The sequence below is a fragment of the Panthera leo genome, chromosome A1 (assembly GCF_018350215.1).
Source record: "Panthera leo isolate Ple1 chromosome A1, P.leo_Ple1_pat1.1, whole genome shotgun sequence".
In the NCBI taxonomy this organism is placed as follows: Eukaryota; Metazoa; Chordata; class Mammalia; order Carnivora; family Felidae; genus Panthera; species Panthera leo.
In genome coordinates this window covers 205188750-205209454 of record NC_056679.1, presented here as the reverse complement: position 1 = coordinate 205209454, position 20705 = coordinate 205188750, and the positions used below count along the sequence as shown (strand labels likewise).

The 20705-nt window shown below is 40.7% G+C and overlaps 2 protein-coding genes across 3 annotated transcripts in view; one reads left to right on the top strand and one right to left on the bottom strand.

Moving 5' to 3' along the window:
- OXCT1 (3-oxoacid CoA-transferase 1) overlaps nt 1-14461 on the bottom strand; it is a 147225-nt gene extending 132764 nt beyond the window's left edge. For both annotated transcript variants that reach the window (XM_042950990.1, XM_042950981.1), the window contains exons 1-3: nt 14206-14461; nt 5428-5536; nt 4253-4343 (exon numbers count right to left, since the gene is read on the bottom strand). In XM_042950990.1, coding sequence (XP_042806924.1) covers nt 4253-4343; nt 5428-5536; nt 14206-14283 — 278 coding nt within the window. In that variant the 5' untranslated portion in view covers nt 14284-14461. The remainder of the gene's footprint in view (nt 1-4252; nt 4344-5427; nt 5537-14205) is intronic.
- The window catches only part of CA1H5orf51 (chromosome A1 C5orf51 homolog), a 44693-nt gene continuing 37440 nt past the window's right edge, over nt 13453-20705 (top strand). The window contains exon 1 of the mRNA XM_042951009.1: nt 13453-14103. Coding sequence (XP_042806943.1) covers nt 14094-14103 — 10 coding nt within the window. The 5' untranslated portion in view covers nt 13453-14093. The remainder of the gene's footprint in view (nt 14104-20705) is intronic.

Below are 20705 nucleotides of genomic sequence, written 5' to 3'. Positions count from 1 at the left end.
AAATACCCAAAATTCCCTTCAACTATATAGGTCCATATGATAAACTAGAATGTACTTGCCCAATTCACTGACTTCGGAAATTTTTCTAGCCACCCTCTCATGGCTCTCTGTTTGGCTTTTTCAACCCATTACACGTTTGAACTTGGCTCTGTCTGGAGATGAATTCTCTGTATTTGTTGATCTTGGCTCTGGGAACTATGTATATTTGGCCTTTGCTTTCTTCCTGGATTAACAACCTGGCATGGCATCAAAGCATAAACTGAGCATAAAATGCTCAGCCCAGGCTACCCCTGACCAGGTATAGAGTTAGTGCACATACCTCGAAAAATACTGTTAGATAGCTTATAGTAAGAGTGTCTTCCTTCCACATACTTTCTAACTCCCCAATTCAGCAAACATACATCCCTTCTTCCTGTGTATCAGACACTGACAATATAAAAATGAAAAAGGCAAGACCTTTACAATATAAAGAGAAAAGAAATACACATGTTGTCTTTTGCAAATGAGAAATATACCATTCCTAGTAGAGAAACGTGTGTAATAAGGCACCTCGCAGCTCTCTGATATTAAAGGTCATTTTGATGGAATTTAAAAGAGATTATCTTGCTTGCCTTTAGAACCCAACATTTTTCTAGCACACCTAAGGAGAGAGAGATTTGACCTTCCTCCTATAGTACAACAAACTCGGGTTTCAAACATTTCAGTGGTTAAAAAAAAGTCTAAAACCAAGAATTCAGTAGATACATTCATGTGTTTCATGGAAGACCTAAATGTTCCAAAAGTATTTTTCATTCTTTGAATCTAAAATTTCATTTTCTGGGGGCGCCTGGGTGGCTCAGTCGGTTAAGCATCCGACTTCGGCCCAGGTCACGATCTCATGGTCCGTGAGTTCGAGCCCCGCGTTGGGCTCTGTGCTGACAGTTCAGAGCCCGGAGCCTGCTTCGGATTCTGTGTCTCCCTCTCTCTCTCTGCTCCTCCCCCGTTCATGCTCTGTCTCTCTCTGTCTCAAAAAGAAATAAACATTTAAAAAAAAATTTTTATTTTCTGAATTTTAATTTTCTGAAATCTCATTAATTGGAAATTCTTGCTAAAACAAAACTCTAATAAAAATGAATTTGCAACCATTTACCAAGCTGTATTTCTCTTCTTTGCTCTCATTTTAGGCATACTTAAATCTCAATTACAGTTTTTACTTTGATAGTATCAAGAATATCAAAAGAGAAGACAATGCTATATTTGGACAAAACATTAGTTTATGACACAGTTAAATGGAACAAGTGAACATTCCCTTCCATGAGCTAAGCAGAGAAGTTCAAGTATACATCCCAGGAAGTGGTTAGCCCTTCCCAGACAAAATAATCAAATCTTAGAGGAATGCTTATAATCAGACAAGATGGCACATTCTCTCTCCATTGAGCCCTACAAAGCTGCAGCTGCCTCAACAAATAATAAAGTGGCCACTGTGAAGGAGCCACCTGCCTTACTTTCTGGTTCAAAATCACTGGTGCAGAAACAGAAATTTTATTTAGAGTGAAAAAATGCTCATTGGGCCCTCACAGAGTTCCTATAACTGACTACTATAATACCACATATAAGCAACAGTATTATAACCACAAGCACAGGGGTATATATATCTTCAGATAGTATTTACTCGGCTTCTGCATGTAAGCTGGACTGTCCTTGGAGTTGTCTAAATTCCCACCTGCGAGAAGTGTAATCTAAAATAATCGTCATGGGGCACCTGGGTGGCTCAGTTAAGCATCCCACTCTTTTTTTTAATATACGAAATTTATTGTCAAATTGGTTTCCATACAACACCCAGTGCTCATCCCAAAAGATGCCCTCTTCAATGCCCATCACCTACCCACCCCTCCCTCCCACCCCCCATCAACCCTCAGTTTGTTCTGAGTTTTTAAGAGTCTCTTATGCTTTGGCTCTCTCCCACTCTAACCTCTTTTTTTTTTTTTTTTTTTCTTCCCCTCCCCTATGGGTTTCTGTTAAGTTTCTCAGGATCCACATAAGAGTGAAAACATATGGTATCTGTCTTTCTCTGTATGGCTTATTTCACTTAGCATCACACTCTCCAGTTCCATCTACGTTGCTACAAAGGGCCATATTTCATTCAAGCATCCCACTCTTGATTTTGGCTCAGGTCACCATCTCACAAGGCTGCTTGGAATTCTGTCTCTGTCTGTGTCTCTCTGTTCCCTCCACTCATGCTTGTGCACATGCCCTCTCTCTCTCTATCTCTCAGAATAAACTTTAAAAAAAATTAATAAAATAATCTTGTCATGAGGAAATGAGTGTGATTAATATAACACACCTAATCTTCCCTTACTTTTGAATTGGTTGATATATAGTATATTGTAAAACTTTTTGCTCATACAGGCTTGTAATTCATATATCAAAGTCTTTTAAAAAATAATGAAAAGCATGGTTTCAATTTTTCCTACCTTCCTAATCAATCCATATCAAAGTACTGATTCATCTAAGTGATCATGAGGGGGAAAGTTTATCTCATCAAGACTAACAGTTAATGCTACATACCCAGGGAGGTAAGTGGTACCTCATGGCAACAGGTCCCTTTCATAACTAAAAACAAAATAAAAACAATCAGGAGTCCTGACCTTTGAAAGACTTCCAATGTGGGCAGATCCTTCCATAAGAAGCCTTTTTCTAAATGAGAGAGAAGTTATTACTTCTAAGTTCTCTCCATTTACTCAACATTTCAAACTATCTTTGGTTCTCCAACAGAGCAATGCTAAGTTTTCCTTATTTGTCTGACTCTAATGGCCAAAACAAAGCCCTTGTTGCCATAGGCCTCTAGGATTTAAACCCACCTAATTGAGAGAATCAACTGCCAATGAGGATATGCAAAGTGCCTTCTTCATGTTCAAGATTTGTGTGGTTATCAGTACTTACTCTGCATCAAGAATTTACACTGATTTATACCATTTCTTGTAAGCACTGAGCTAGCTAGAACACCCAACAAAGTACTGATAGTCAAAAGTATTTTTAATAAGTACAAAGTAAGTTCACAGGGCATGGGACGGGTTTAAGAAATATCAAGTGATCATGAACAAGTCACTTCCCTATTTACAAATGAGTTTCCTCTGTTAAATGAGGGAACTAGAACAGATAACCTCTACAAACCCATCCAGTTCCAGCACTTAGTGACTCTGTGCCTCAGGCTCAGCATAGTACGGAAGAAAAAACTACTTTAAGCAAAAGAGCAGTCTGTAATATACCTCAGGGAATAAATACAATTCAGTATACAAAGAAATGCTAGAAGTCTCCAAAGGAACCCAGAAAGGGGCAAAATCAGTAAGTCTAGAGAAGTTCTTTAATTGGATAAGGTTTCTTTGAGGATGTACAACCTGAGTTGGATCCTGAAAAATGGGAAAGATGTGGATATGCAGAGAAAAGGTGGGAGAACCTTCTAGATGAAAACAAGAGCATAAATAAACTCAGCAAAGAAAACATGAGCACAAATGTAGGATCTGTCTCCTGTCTTAAACAATTGGTACAATTTATTCTAAATTGCATTTATGGTACTAGGCTAAACTGCAAATTTAGTTAATTTTTCAGTTTTTTTCTTCCAAGTCTTTCACTGTTGAAAGAAAACTGATAACTTATCGCTTTATGTAAAAATACTTTTTTTCTTCATAACATATCTTAATGTGCATGCCATTATCAAAATGTGATGGCTTATTGTTGACCACTTTGATTGAGACCCTACTGTCTTAAGTGCTGGCTGCGTATCCTCCTCCTTCTACCAAGACCAGCAACATTTTTAATGATTAATGATAACCTTACATATCATCTAGAATATGGTATAACCAAAGCAAAGACTTGAAACATATTTCAAACCGCTTGAAATCTTCCACTATACAGAATGATCTATAATAACAAAATATAAAGGGACATCTCTGAATTATAAAATGAAAGATTCAATTTGAAAATACATATCTTAACTTTAATAATATATTTGAAATTTAGAAAAATAAAAGCACATCAGATTAAGAGACACATTTATGCAAGTCTGTTTTACTTATGATTATGAAGAATGGTACCAAAAATATTTGAAGAAATGTAACCTCTAACTCTTGAGCTTGTTAAAAACTATCTTTTGATACTTGAGCATGTTGCTCATAAAATGAGGAAAATTTTCATTTCATTCTTAAACTTTGTATAAATATTATAGAGAACTGTCATTTGTTTCAAGCCAATTGTTTTAAAAATGCACACTTACCCTGCATTGTTGCTGACTGCAGTCAGCCCTTTTACTCCAGTCTTTAGTAAAGCTCCTATAAGGTTCTCTGGAATCCCACATAACCCAAAACCTACAGTAAGTGAAAAAGACAAATGATTTGTGAAGAGGATAATGTTCTTTCAGAGAAATCTACGTGTTACTCTTTTCCCTTAAAAAAGAAAAAAAAAAATGCAAAGCACATTATTAGATCTACTAAGTGAAATATAGACATATCTCATCAACTCAATAAACGGCTACACAGCTGTATCCAAATGTTCTGGACCATTGTGTAGCACCAGACATCACCGTCAAATCTTTGAACCTTAAGAATAAAGACAAATGCAACCTGCTAATATGGCTACACGATGGTTACACATTGCATATCTTATACTTTACTGCATATCTAGAGTTTAGAATTCAACCTTTATGTACCTACTTATTCAAGCATGTTTGTTTTATATGCTTCAGTAGAGTTTTGCAGAATCAGAAGCCTAGACTAATGACTTTTACTTCTTTGTATCTTCCACAATTTGTCAAATAGTATTAGGTTTAAAATGGACATTCAATGACTGATCAGTTGAATGGATGAATGAATGAAGAGCAGCCCTAAAAATAAGGCTAGCCTACAACCAAGGCCTAGAAATTAAAAAAAAAAAAAAAAAAAAATCACAAGAATCAGGCAGCAAGTTTAATGAGTGTGAGACCATGGTTCTAAAAGACATTCCAAGCAAGGTGAAGCAATAGAACTCAGAGGCCTCAATAATAGATAGGTGCATTTATGCTTTCTATCTCCTAAAATGAGGAATAACCAAAGGAGTGGCTAGCTAAGGGATGAAGAGATCAATGCAGATGTTTTAAGTTAAACAGGATTCCAAAGGATCTAGGAATGTTTTCAAAGCTACTAATAAGACATCCATTTTAAGCTTCAGCTTTTCAAAATAATAGAAAAAGAAACACAAAAAGAAATAAAACGTACATTAAGTACTATACTTAATAAACCTTTAACTAATAATTACATAACATGCTGAATTTATTATGAATAAAAATAAAATAATGAATTAATAATAAAATAATTGGCATTTTTAATCTACATAGCTTTGCCACTTTGATTTCCCTGCTTTGCTAAAAACATAAGAATGTTACCATCACAAAAAGAAAACAATACTATTACTCACCACCAACCAGAATCGTTGCACCATCAGGGATGTCTTTTACAGCTTCCACTGGATCTGTATAAAATTTGGTATGGCGATGTGTACTGGTTGAAAAGTAGCCAACACATCCCTAAAATATTTTTAAAAATTTTTAAGTGAATAATCATTTAGAGACATATCTTTGCATATACATTCACTTTTTATATATGCAATGATAATTTCACTATCTGCTCTTTGAAAGAAAGAGTGGGGCTGCAAATAATTCACTGTAAGAGTAGAAAGGACATACCCTATCCACACACTATCAACGGACTTCCCTTGTGATCATGATGGATACATTCCATTATATAAAGGAAAATTCTGTGTCATTTGTGGCCACCCAAAACACTGAAAGTTGATAGCCCATACACTGGGACTCAGATTCACAATAATGATGTCATCAAGCATCAGTTTCTGATAGTGAGCTAACCTTCCATTCGGTCAACAAATATTCATTGAGAGCTTACTATGTGCCAACTACTATGGTGCTTACTTCCATCCAGTAAATGCTAAGACATGACTGCTGCCCTGGAGATCAGATATGGTATAACCCATATACAAATACGTAGTTGGGCCCTGACCCAGTCTTAGGTCAGCGAATGCCTCCTAACAGGACAAGTAATGACCAGCACACAAAAAGATCCATCCCCCTATGGTGCTTGGAGTTTATAGATGCTGCAAAAAATAAGAGACTATGACCTATGAGGGAGGCGTGCCTAGTCTTACCACAGTGATCTATTCGGTGCAAAACGGGTTATCTAGTGAATATTCACAATCAGTTTTAAACGGTTTCTCTCTTTATGCTTCATACACAGTATGGACAGGAGAAAATCAGAGTTCACTGTGTTGTAATCATTCATAATCAATGTCACTTATCCTTTATTTCTTATTATACAGTCAACCTAAAAAGAGAAGGAGTAAAGAGCATGGCTCTTGACTCCTCATATGCTGCCATGTTAAAAGGTCTGTAAGTGTTGTAAACTCACACACACTGCCTTACCAGTCTTTGACAGACGACCTATGGGGTCAAGGTAATGGCATTAGTAAGTTTCTAGCATTCTTTTCTTCCTCTATAAACTTCTTTCATAAAAAGTGTCAATTACTACAAAAGCCTATTGCCTTTAAGAGAACTATACTGAAAGCCAAATAAGATCTGCAAAGGTTACACAGATGACTTTTGTCCCTTTAAATTCAACCTTCAGCCAGGTCAGGCAAACACAGGGGGTACGACCTGGCACACCACCCAAATGCCAAAAATAAAAGGAGGCAGAGCTAGAAAGGAAATAGGCTGAGCTGCAGACAGCTTACTTCTCTGTCCCATCCTCAGTAGCAAGGATTTATTGGATTCTATTTGAACACTGAATATTTTTTTTTAAATCCTGGAAATGAAAAGTTCAATAGCCTCAATAAAGAGGCCAACAGATGAATCACAAAATAAAGTTAAGAATGTCTCCTTGAAAATAGAAAAAAGAAAAAGACACAGGTATTCTAATCCTACCAATTCTATTTACAGGTCAAGTTTCTGAAGCTGAGTAAGATTTTGTAATTGTAATGTACCCAACACTGTGTTACAGCAAGACCAGATCCCAGGTTTTGGCCTTCATCACAGAGTCCTTCTACCACAATATGCTCCTTTCCCTGTTTTTTAAAAGCCCTAATCTTACTCTATTTCATTATTTAGAGACAACAAATCGTTATGAATACCCTATTTTTTCACGAGGAACTCTACTGTCATTATCTTCACTAAACAGTGAAGGACAAGTCAAGTCATTGCTCTGTACACCTTAAACTTAGTGTTGTTTGTCCATTATATCTCAGTAAAATTGGGGAAAAAGTGTAAAAACATGAAATATATAAATTAATGCTAATCCTATCTCTTACCAAAAAAAAAAAAGTGGGGGTGCTGGTGAAGAGTCAGGGCGTCAGCAGGAGGAGGAGGAAGAAAATAAAAGAATTCATCTACACCTAAGCAGTCTAGGGGAGAGGTCACCCTGAACTACTTATCTATAGACTAAGAAACATGAATCCTATAGAGAGGAAGTCAAAAGAAAAGTCATTTCTCCTACAGATCCAGGACACTTTTGGGGTTCACAAGGAGAAACAAAAGCATAAACAGACTTGACAGGTCTTCTGTTCCTCTGTTTCAGCTGAAAACTAGTATCTTCATTAGTCAGAAATTATTGAAACACTTGCCCCACACCTTGAAAAAAAATACCTCAGAAGTATTTTAGAAAAGACTCAAGTGTCTCACATTTATCCAGATAATGAAAAGCTAAACACAAATAGATGCTCAATGTTTGCAGGGAATGGGAGAATGGCTCAATATACTTAAGAATTTATGTCCAACTTTGTTTTTTTCATTTTTCACACATTCGGTGAATGTTTGTTGACTTTTGCTATCTGTTATATTGACAGTTGATATCTACTTGCTGAGAAATCAATAGCGTGGCTTAATGGGCCACACTCCAGTAATCCCGGGGTCAAAAATACCCTTGTTTCAAATTCCAGTTCAACCACAATTGCATGACACTGAGAAAATTGCAAAATCGGGGGGGGGGGGGGGGGGTGGATTTTAAATTTACAAAAGGATGACAGTTGTTTCTCAAGGATACAGTGAGGATTAAGTAATGGTATAGCAGAAACACTCAGCCCTGGCCTCAGTCCTGGGCTTGGATTACAGAAGATACCCTGGGGATGTTTGCTTCTTTTGGAGAAGATTAACTTGTCATTGATTGGAGTTTAGTTCTCATTTAAAAAATTTTTTTTAAGTTTATCTATTTTTGAAAGAGAGATTGGGGGGGGAGATTGGGGGGGGAATATTGGGGGGGGGATCCTGGGGGGGGGGCCTGGGGGGGGGGCAGAGAGAGAGAGAGGGAAACACAGAATCTGAAGCAGGCTCCAGGCTCTGAGCTGTCAGCACAGAGCCCGACGCAGGGCTCGAACTCATGAACCGTCATGAGATCATGACCTGAGCTGGAGTCAGACGCTTAGCCGACTGAGCCACCCAGGCACCCCAGTTTTCATTTTTAACCTCCCTGCTGTACCCTACTCATACACACATGTATGTACATATTACTGATTTGACAAAGAATTTTTTTAGCATGACCCATGCTAGAGCAAATTAATCCACACCGTTTTTGTTGAGGGTTTGAAAAATGGGTCCTAGCTTTAAGATTATTTGAACACGTTTATTTTATTTGTAGTCAAATTTGCCATTCTAAGTATTCAAAGATTACCAGGCAAGCTAGAAGCATGCATGCAGGTAGGGAGGCAAAGAGGAAGCACGGTGTCTGAAACCAGTTGCACCAGGATGTTTCCTGTGTATCTTTAAGGCTTCAAGTCTGGGCGGGGGGCGGGGGGGGGGGGGGGGGGGGGGGGGGGGGGGGGGGGAGCAGCATCCTAGGGAAAGCCTCTGGGTTTGTTTTCTGAACAGGCTTTCTCCCTGCCCACATTCTCTCCCATACCCCCAGGCTTTGGGAGTCAAGGAGCATCACTGCTAACACCCTCTAAGACTAAGCAGGAGAGGTGCCTTTTTTCTTAGGTAACTGAATTCAAAGTGAAGCTCTATGCTGCTCATAAATTGACATGTCTTCTAAAATGCTAGAACAATGAGGTAAAAAGACCCAAGTACCATCTGCTAATAGCCTTCAAGTTTGCAGAGGTTACCAAAAGAACAAAGAGTGATGAACTGTTCAGCTTCAACATCTATTTATTCTGAGGATAATTTTTTTCACCAAGGTCTTCTTTAATATTCACCTAGTATATTTCATTTTGCTTTTCCACTCTCCCACCTTCTGCAAAATTTCACTTTATGTTGCCACTAGTTTCTGCTATTGCTACTGGAGGAAGGAAATAAAAATGACTGTACCACAAAAGATCAAAGTACTGAAGTGCAAGAAATAATCAAAATTCTTACACTACAAATTTTTTTCTATTTAATCTATTTCTCTTTTTAAAATCCTCTCTATCTTCACTCTTTGTCCTCTGGTTCAAATTCTTGCATTTAGAATCTGAAAACTGATTTCACAGTTGAGCCTAAATTTCATCTCATGGCTTCCCAACTCAGAATCTCCTTCCTTTCTTACCACTTCCACCATTACTTCTTGTGCCTAAATTTCTTTTTTTCTTGTCATTCAATGCTCCAGAACTTCAAAAAAATGCACTTCATTTTGAAGTCCTTTAAGGGAAACTCAACACAGCATATTGCTTTTTTATCTTTAAATTATCGTATCTTAATGATATGGAACTGTACACCCAGGTAATACTGACCTTGTCACCTTACAGTTAAATAAATCAGGACACAGGAAGACCGATACTGCCCACTTCAGTTGAAAGTTTGATCCACAGAAGTGGGGAACAGAAGTCATATGGAGAGAGATGAAGAGGACCCTCTTGGGAGGAAAAGACAGTAATACGTGGGTAGCTAAACACACACACCTGGCAAGGAGCATAGAGTACCACGGCCAAGCAGAGGTGATGATGTGTTGAAATGCTTTAGTGCGTTTAGTGTGAAATGCTTTGATGATGGTCCATTACGGGACAAGTATCTGTCAAAAGGTAGAATGTTCACCTTAAACTAAACACTACCAGTTACACACTTATAACATGAATAAATAACTTTCAAGGAGCTCACAGGGAATTACTGACACTAGGCAATTCTCTAAAGCAGGAGCATACTGTTTCTGAGGGAACATACATGTTCTATTCCAATGATGGATTGATGCCCAGCACTTTAAAGGAGCACAGGTGAAGGAGTGATGCATTCTGCCTGGTAGATCAGAAAGCACGAGGAGCTTGCCAAGAGTTAAAATATTAATGAGGATGGGGAATCCAGAAAGAGAAGAAGCAGGAGTAAAGGCATGGAGATATAAGGCTCTCACTGTGTTTGCTCAAGGACATGTGGGATCAGGTCCCATGGAGAGAAGCTTGTGAAGATAAGGCTAGAAAAGGAGACTGAGACAGGTTGTGGAAGGCGTTAAGGACCATACCAGAATTTCAACTTCATCCTTCAATGAGGAAGGGACAGCAAAGCTTTTGAAACAGAGATGTCACAACTCCTATGAAAGCCTGAGACATGAAAGTGGCAGAGGAAATCATTGTTTCATTCACCCATTTGATCAAAAAAATATCCATTTTGCATCAAACATACTAAATACTGGAATACAGGATTAAACAGAAAACTACTCAGGGGGCACCTGGGTGGCTCAGTTGAGTAAGCACCTGGCTCTTGGTTTTGGCTCAGGTCATTATCTCATGGTTCATGGGTTTAAGCCCCACATTGGGCTCTGAGATGACAGTATGGAGCCTGCTTGGGACTGTCTCTCTCTCCCTCCCTTTGCCCCTCCCCCATGCTCTCTCTTTCTCTCAAAATAAATAAATCTTAAAAAAAAAAAGGAAAAAGAAAACACTCTGGCATAGTCCCTGCACGGATGAAACTTAAAAACTACTCAGGCTAATAGTCATTAAATAATTACAAAAACTTAAATACAACTGTAATATCCAATCAGGGAGCCGTAAGGAATAGATGGTTGATGGGAAAGAGTACCAAGGACAGACCCGCAGAAATTTCAGGAAAGGTACACACATGGCATCGCTTATCAACTGGAGGTGGAGGGAAGAGGGGAGGAAAGAAGGATACCAAGACTTCTAGCTTACACACTGGATGGATACTGGTACGGTTAGCCATAATGAAAACAAAACAAAACAAGGGAGGAAAAAGCCACTTTGTGGCTGGGTCATTTTGGGTCAGAAAGAGCTTGAAGCACTAAGTGGCATCCAGGTGGAGTTGACCAGTAAGTTGTACCAGGACTGCAGCTCAGGGGAGAATGGAATTGAAGGGAGATATGGGAAAAAATCAGTTCAAGAAAGAAAGGTAAATAAAGTATTAATGGTAGTTTGAGGATCTTTTTCTAGTAATAATTTTCCCCAGTAAATGGAAATAGTATTAAATGCTCCCTCTAAAATAGTAATGGAGAAGAAAGATAACTTCAGATAGTCTATTCAAATCTAAGTCCATGCCAATGGCTCTGAAATGTAGTCCTCAGACCCAAAGCATCAATATCACCTGGGAACTCATTTATGCAAAGTGTGCTTCAAGCCCCACCCACCCGGCTGGACCCTGCAACCTCTCTGATATAAAGCCTCCAGGCACTCCTGAGGCTCACTCAAGTTTGAGAGACTTGACAAACACACACACAACACATACACCATCTCATTTGGGCTGTTGGTTATGTTCAGCAAAAAAGTTCTCAAGGTTACTATTTCTGTTTGTCCAGAGTTCTTTCATCCATATATTAAACATGTATTGAGTGTCTATATTATGCCTGATAGTATGTAATGTTGAAAGGGATGGAGGGTGCCTGTGTGGTCATATCAGGTGAGCCACTGACTTCAACTCAGGTCATGATCTTGCGTTGATGGGTTCGAGCCCCACATTGGGCCTCCCTGCTGTCATTGCAGAGCTCACTTTGGATCCTCTGTCTCCCTCTTCTGCCCTTCCCTGCTCATGCTCTCTCTTTCTCTCTCTCTCAAAAATAAATAAACATTTAAAAATTTTTTTAAAAAGTGTTGGAGAATAAGGTATATGATATTGTTCCTGACAACCAGAAACTTTCATCTTGTTAAGCAGTCAACGTATACATTTGAAAAGTTAAACAAGCACCCAAGTGTTAAAGTTTAAGGGAAGTTAGAGATGAGAATTCAAGAACTAAATAATCGTAATGCCAAGTGCCAAGCCTGAAGAAACACCTGCATGCAGGCACTTGGATCTATGACAATCAAACTGGAAAGGAAGAAACTTTGGACCCTCATATGAACTTTTAATGAGGTATAGCCTCTAATTTTTTTTTTTTTAATGTTGGTTTATTTATTTTGAGAGAGAAAGAGCCTGAGCAAGAGCAGGGGGAGAGGCACAGAGAATTCCAAGCAAGCTCTGATTTGTCAGCATGGAGCCCAAGGGAAGGGGAGGGGCAATCCTGATACCATGACACTGAGCTAAAATCAAGAGACAAGAGAGGCACCTGGGTGGCTCAGTTGGTTGAGTGTCTGACTTGTGCTCAGGTCATGATCTCATGGTCCATGAGTTCAAGCCCCACATGGGGCTCTGTGCGGACAGCTCAGAGCCTGGATCCTGCTCTGGATTATGTGTCTCCCTCTCTCTCTGCCCTCTCCTCCAACTGCTCACGCTCTGTCTCTGTCTCAAAAATAAATAAACGTTAAAATTTAAAATAAAATCAAGAGACAAGAGTAGGAGGCTTAACTGCCTTAGCCACCCAGGCGCCCCACAAAACCTCTAATTTGTAACTGCCACCTGAGAGGTTTGCTGGGCTTCAGAAGTGGTTTAATGCTATACCTAAATATGGAAAGTGAGTAAATTACACTTAGGCAAATAAGTAACTGGCAAAAGAGCAAATGTTTTTAACCTCTAGGCAGGGTATCACAGTGTCCTGGCATGCATTAGTTTCGAAAGCACCTGCAACAATGTGACTGAAGGTTAGTCAAGTGCCCTTCTAATAATGCTTTATAAACCCAAAGCTACCTGCAATTACCAAAAAGCTTCCTTTCCTAAGAGGCATTTATGAGTAAAATGTTCCAGTTCTACATCACCCCCTAGCATTTACCTAAGAGGTTTAGTGGCCCCTGAGTTCACTGTTGTCAAGAGACTGGATGTGGGAAACAGTAATGGGGCGGGGCAGTCTGTGAGTACACCGTGTGCAAGGTATGTTTTTCAAGTACAAAACTATCACTTAATACGCTACTAAGTTAAAAAGGTCCCTTTTCGTTGTTGTTCTCTTGCAAGGAAGAGGTTCCGCGGTTACCATGGTAGCGGAGATGAGCTACCCTCCACTCACTTCTGGGCCAGTACTGGCCTCAGGGAACTCGGAACACGAATTCCAGCTGAGCTTGGGCTACATTTAGGGACAGAGCAAGGCAAAAAAAAACAAAACAAAAAAAAAAAACAAAACAAAAAACCTATCAACTAACAATCGGCGCGAAGAGTGTCTCAGGATACCACTTGTTGGCGAATTGGCAGTAAGGGCGGAACAAGATTTTCTAAGGGTTTGAAAACGGAAATCCTCCAACGAGGATGCCGGCGCCCCAAGACCGCGCGCGAGCCACGGCGGGCCGGAGCGCTACAGGTTTCTCCGCTGGATAGAGAAGATGCCCAGGCGTGCGCTCCAGTCCGGGTTCCCTTTCCCACCGCCGCGGTGCTGTGCGGCGCAGCCAAAAAAGGGAAGACAGGGAGTGGACGGCATTCCACCTCCAAGGCACCCGGCATCCGCCCCCTCAGCGGCCAACTCATGCCGTTCCGTGGCTAACCAGCCCTGGGTTCTGGGCCTCTAGAAGCCCCCCAGCCCTCAAATCCCAGTGCGGGGTGCAAACCTGCCCCCTGCTGCCGTCACCCCTACCCCGCCGTAGACACGCGCGCCCTCCCGGTGCCCCCCTGAGGACGCGATTGTGCCCTGAAGGGCGTCTCGCCGCTGCCAAACGCCTTCCCGCCCGCTTGCAGCCCCTTGGCGCGCCTCTACGCCTGGTCTCGCCTGGCTCAGGGAATCGGCTGCAGAACCGCGCAAAGGCAGCCACCCGAAGGAGCAGAGAGGCAAGGCAGGCATCGGTGCGTCTCGCTGCCTCTGGACCCGGCGCCACGGATGCTAACTTGTAGGTTGGACAGCGTGGGTGCGGGCAGGGGAGAGGACACGGGCACACGCGGGGTTTCGTCTGCTCTGTGGCGGAGCGTGGCCTTCTTCGCTTGCACTTTACCTTGGACCAGACGCCGCCGGAGCGGCAGGTGGAGGCGCAGAGCCAGGGCCAGGCGGAGAGCCGTTTGAGAGCCGCCATGTTCGGGGCTGGGCTGGGTGGAGACGGCGATCGGCAGCGCGCGCGTGAATGTGTCGGAGCGCTGCCGGACCGTCGCAGCGTCAACGGGAAGGGAGCGAGAGGCAGGCGCGCGAGGGGCGGGCGGGAGGCTCGACCGCGCGTCGCTGACGTCCTCCTGCCTCCCGTGCCCTCTGAGGCTGCAAGTTTATAGAGACGCGAGGCTGGGAGGGGCCAGGCCGGGAGCGTAAGCCTGCGTTGCTAGCGCGGGTCGCGGGGGAAGTACCCCAGTCCTTCGGCCCCGGAGTCTTTTCCCAGCGCCGGCGGGTTCCGGGCAGCTGTGCCCCAGGCACGCACTTGCCTAGGCAGCCCCTTGTCGGCCTGTTAGCTTTGAGGGGGCGTGGGAGTCGGCCTTCGCCAAAGTCTTTGGTAATTGTTGGCCTAGCATTGGGGCAACGCAGGGTCTCTCTCGGAGCCTGTTGCTTTTCCAAGTCAGTGTCCGGCACGTGTGTGGGCTGCAAAGGGATACCCCCTCGAGGTCCCTTACATCTGTTCTCCCTCCCGGACAGCTTTCATTTCGTCCATGTATCAGTCCCCTCTCTCTACCCTTGGCCCTGACTTGAGTAGAGCAGGTTTGCAGTAAGAATCTGCCACAAGCCAAATGCCATTAGGTGTGACCAGGAAAGCCTGGTCAAGATTGCCCGTGGACAAGAGACAAGGTTAGGACTGGGCCTCTAGGGCCTTCTCTTCCTTCTTTCCCTTCTCCCATCATCCAAGTCTGTATTTTGCAAGATCTTTCTGGCACTAGAGTCCCAGAAACTCCAGAGATTACTCAACAGATGCAAACATTCAGGTGTATATCCTTTTGACTGTCCTTAGGTTACATAACTTATCTAGGCCTAAGTGTCCTTACCTGAAAATCTTAAATGTCAGAATTGTCATAAGGTTTACATGAGATTAATCATTCAAAGCTTCTGGCCCCGTTATAAACACGGAACAATTAAATGTTAGGCATTATTCAAGTTGCAGTTGTGGATTGGTATGGTACATACATTCTCTTAAAGCCTTATCTTTTGACCAACCCCTTGAGGACATGAGCCAAGTCTGATTTCTTCTTTTTTTTTAATTTTTTTAAATGTTTGTTTATTTTTGACAGAGACAGAGTATGAGCAGGGGAGGGGTTAGAGAGAGAGAGGGAGACACAGAACCCAAAGCAGGCTCCAGGCTCTGAGCTGTCACCACAGAGCAGACGCAGGGCTCGAACTCACAGCCTGCTAAATCATGACCTGAGCCGAAGTCGGATGCTCAACCGACTGAGCCACCCAGGCGCCCCAAGATATTTATAGAACCATCTATGCGTTTAGCAGACTGCAAGGACCAAGTGGAAACTCCGTAAACGTTTTAAGTGCTGACCAAATCCTGGGCTTATGGCTCTTTTGAACCAAAGCAAAGCACACAAGGAAATTAAATAAGACCTTAGCTTCTTTAGCAAGCACACTTAACGCAATCAACCATCCAGTTTCAAGTCTGTCCATAAAAGCATTTGCCCTTTCATGGTATTCTTTTAACTCTTTTTTTCCTTATGAATATTATTATTTTAATCAAAATCAGTGAGAGAACAGGATGCCAAGTTAGACTATCCAATTACATTAGGAGAAATTATGTTAGTAATGCTCTATGTTTTCAACATATTTTAAGAAGTTGAATAGAGGGGAAATTCAGGTATTAGAACTTAAGTCCCATTACTAGTCCTAATCAGCATATAGCAGCTGTCCTGTAGCTTATTGAATGTGGAAAAGCTAACATTCACAATTGGGTCTGCTTTTCCACTTTTGCCCTTCTAGAGGACATAGGAAATGGAAAACAACTTTGGCAACTTTGTCTAACTGTGGTCATATGACTCACTCTTCTTGGCTGGTCTCACTCTGTTGCTTCTGACTGAAGAGAAGACACACATTTCAGGCTTGTACTCCATGTGACTTTAATTCTTGTGGGAAAAAAAATCAGCCTCATTACTCTATGGTCAAGACACTGTACTATTTTTTTTTTTACAGCTCTATGGCTGTGTTTTATCCTTTTTAAAGTATGAGTTTCTTGAATTTGAACAAATTATAGAAAAGTTCTTCTATACAGGTTTCCCTCCTGGTTCCAAAGTCATTTCAGTTTTAGCCTGTGTAAAACCCAATTTTTTTTTTAATATCTGAATTTTTCTGAATTATGAGAATAGTTCCCTCTTGCTTTGGAGGACAGTTTGTGGCTAATATATTCTGGAAACTATTCTTTGTGTAATATTGTACAGCTTAATTTACACATTCTTGAAAGTTGAGATTTTTTTTTTTAATGTTTATTTTTTGAGAGAGAGGGAGCTAGTGCACACAGTGGGGAGGGGCAGAGAGAGGGAGACAGAGAATCTGGAGCAGGCTTCACGCTGTCAACGTAAAGCCAGACACGGGACTCAAACTCACAGAACTGGGAGACCGTGACCTGAGCTGAAGTCTGACATTTAACCAGCTGAGCCGCCCAGGTGCCCCAAAAGTTGGGAGAATTGAATTGAATTCAAAGCTTTTATTTTTTATTTTATTTTATTTAACGTTTATTTATTATTGAGAGACAGACACAGAGCGTGAGCAGGGGAGGGGCAGAGAGAGGCGAAGACACAGAATCTGAAGTAGGCTCCAGTCTCTGAGATGTCAGCACAGAACCCGACACAGGGCTTGAACCCACAAACTGTGAGATCGTGACCTGAGCTGAAGTCGGTCGCCCAACGAACTGAGCCACCCAGGTGCCCCATTTTCTGAATTCAAAGCTTTTAAACAAAAGGTCTGATTCCAGAGAGGCAATAGGAAAGTTTCTTTTGTATTATGTTATTTTATGTATGTGTGTATATATGTATATCATATGTTATGTTTTATATATATGTGCATACATACATTCATTTGTGTGTATGTTTACATACATATATATACTGCATATCCCCTTTCTGTCAAATGAATGCAATTTGTCAAAGTTAGATTGTAAACTTTCTAAATTGTCATTCTCTGCTTGAGGGATTTTTAAAGATTTTTTTTGAAGTTTATTTATTTAATTTGAGAGACAGAGAGAGAATCCCAAGCAGGCTCTGTGCCCTCAGTCCAGAGCCCAGTGTGGGGCTGGATCCCCCAAACTGTGAGATCATGACTGAGTCAAAATCAAGAGTTGGACACTTAACCAACAAGCCACCCAGGCATCCCTGCTTGAGGGATTTTTGCTTAAATTAACCTAAAATACTATTTATTAGTATCGTCTCTCATTACTGAGATATAGGACATCCTGCCCTCACAGCTGATAGAGTATTCATTTACTCCTCCACATTGATAAACAGGGGCATCTGGAAACTTGTTTTTCAAAGGTTGTTTGGTTTAACTAGTAATAGTTCTTAACTAGATCATTTGAATCAGTAAAAAAATGTATGCATGCTCCATTTTATACAATGGTTTGTTAATATATGAGAAACAAATTCCTTCAGATATTTGCCTCTAATGTATTTGAAAGACATAAATTTGAAATTTTACATAAATATGTAAATGTATTATTTTATAATGCAAAGTATCTCTTAATTTACTTCTTTTATGTGTTATTTTCATAGATTTTTGGAAACAGTGCATTGTATTAACTAATGTGCTCCTAATATTTATTTGATTGGGGCGCCTGGGTGGCTCAGTCGGTTGAGCGTCCGACTTCAGCTCAGGTCATGATCTCACAGTCTGTGGGTTTGAGCCCGGCGTCAGGCTCCGTGCTGACAGCTGAGAGCCTGGAGCCTGTTTCCAATCCTGTGTCTCCCTCTCTCTCTGCCCCTCCCCCACTCTCACTTTGTCTCACTGTCTCTCAAAAATAAATAAATACAAAAAAAAATTTTTAATATTTATTTGATGGATAAAAAATGAATTAAATTTTACTTGCAGTGTAGAGTGGGTGGCAGTAAAGTAAATGCACAAGATGTTTGGAGAAAGTTCAATTCCGGAAATGAAAAAGAAAAATATGTTCAGGTGCTAAAGAAATTTAAAGAAGCAAAACACACCAGAACAATTTTGTATCATTTCAAGTCTGGATGTATTACTTCTGCTTAAACCCTCTCAGTGGTGTGGGGTGCTGGGGTGACTCAGTCTGTTAAGCAGTCAGCTCTTGGTTTCAGGTCAGGTCATGTTCTCATGGTTTGTGGGTTTGAGCCCTACGTCAGGCTCTGTACTGGCAGTAAGTAGCCTGTGTGGCTCTCTCTCTGACCCTCCCACTCTTTCTCAAAAGAAAACAAAAACAAAAACGAAAAAACCTCTCCATGTTTCTAAGATACAAAGTTCAAGCGTCTTAACCTGGCATACAAGGGAGATTATCTCTTCTGGTTTTCCTTTCTCCCAGCACAATACCTTTATATTTCAATCTATTTGGTATTTGCCTCTTCACTTCCACAGGATGAATTCACACAACCTCAAAATCAAATGTTGATAGCAAATGGTAAAGAACATGGACCCTGTATGTAGCTAGGCTGCCTGGGTTCAGATCTCAGCTCTGCTATTCTCTAACCATAGGGGCTCTTGTGGTTAATAGTTTAAAAAGAGGCACAGAATAGCAAGATGTAAGATCATGTCCAGACCAGATTCTGTTTGCAGTTTTCAGTATCTGTTTGCATTTGCAGTTTTCAATCTGTTTGCGAGAGGATTATACTTTGTGATGCTTTCTGTATTTTCATAAACTAGAATACATCAGGCAGGATTCAAACCCTGGACTAGATGGTAGTATCGATTGCTTTTATCTTTATGCTTCCCTGTTTTATAAACTGTCTTTGACCCTGACACCCAAGTTTCACTCATTCTGCCCAAGCTCAGGACTTGAGGACACTTGAGTGTCCATTTCTCTCATCTGCTTGATTGGAGTTGCTTCCTAAATGAATTTCCTTTCTCTCTCAGAGTTCACCACCTCTTAAATGATCATGTCAAATACACATCTGGTCTTTGCACAAACTCTCCTAAACTTTTCAAGAATCCTCATAGACTGCAGGTTCAAGTTCAAGTTCTTATAGCCAAGATCTCTCTAATCAAGGCTTAGAAAACCATATAACCTTAACGGCTTCACTGAAGTACTTCAGAGGTTCCACAAACATTGTATATATTTTTTAAGTTTATTTATTTTTTGAGAGAGAGAACGCGCGAGTGAGCATGAGCGGGGAGGGCCAGAGAGTGAAGAAGACAGAATCCGAAGCAGGCTCCAGATTTTGATATTAAATCTTAAATTATAGTTGAACTACCCTATCAATTCTAACAAAACAATTGCATGTACACTCAATTGTGATGTTTCTCTGATTTTAACATACTGAAGGTTACCAGATTATGCAGTTGGGAATAATGTTTCTTTCTCTTCTGAATTCCTGTGCTTCAACTTGCAGAATAAATCAGTGATTAAGGTTGAAGGGCACGTGGGTGGGTCATGTGGTTAGCAGCAGGCTTTGATTTCTGGCTCAGGTCTTGGTCTCTGGCTCAGGTCTTGATCTCAGGGTCTTGAGATCTCGGGGTCTGTGCTGAGCATGGAGCCTGCTTAAGATTCTCTGCCTTTTGCCCCTCCTGCTCGCGCTCTCTCTCTTAAAAAAAAAAAAAAAAAAAAAGAGGCTCTGTACTTATCTTTTTATCATTTTCACTTCTGCATGTTAAGTCACTTAAACTTGTATAGCTGTATAATAATTGGATGCCCTGCTTGGATGGATCTACTGCCTAGCATTATTTCTCATTACAGCATAGCAGTTGTTCAACAAGAGCACCTAAAACACTTCATGGTAATGTACGATAGACAGCATTTGAAGTTGTTTTCAATTTTGGTTACTTCATGTCTGATATTTGTATGTATAAACAAAAGCAATCAATATTATTAGTGACTGACTATTGAAGCAAACACTTTCTGCTACTTTTCTTTCAAGCTTCTGATATTTTTTTAGGTTTATTTATTTATTGGGGGGAGGGGGGGTGGACAGAGAGAGAGGGAGAGAGAGAATCCTGACTCAGAGGTTGATCTCACCAACCCTGCCATCATGACCTGAGCCAGAATCCAGAGTCAGACACCTAACCAACTAAGCCACCTAGGCACCTCTGATCTACTTTAATGGAAGCAGATTTTAGGGATTTTAGGGCAAGCTGCAATACAAATCAGAATTTTCTTAGTATTGTGAACCCAAATAGAAAAAAAAAAAAATAAGAAAACAATCAGACATTAATCCATGGTTACAAACTTTTTGTTCATCAAAAGAGCCTTATTATCATCATTGATTTCATTTATAACAGAAAAATATTATGCAACTAAAATAAAAAAAAAGACATTTAAATTATAAAGTACCACTTATCTATTTTATATTATTTGGGTTATAAATGCAATTTTATTTGAAAGTAAATATTTAGTAATTATGTTTGGAAACTATGGCTTTGACT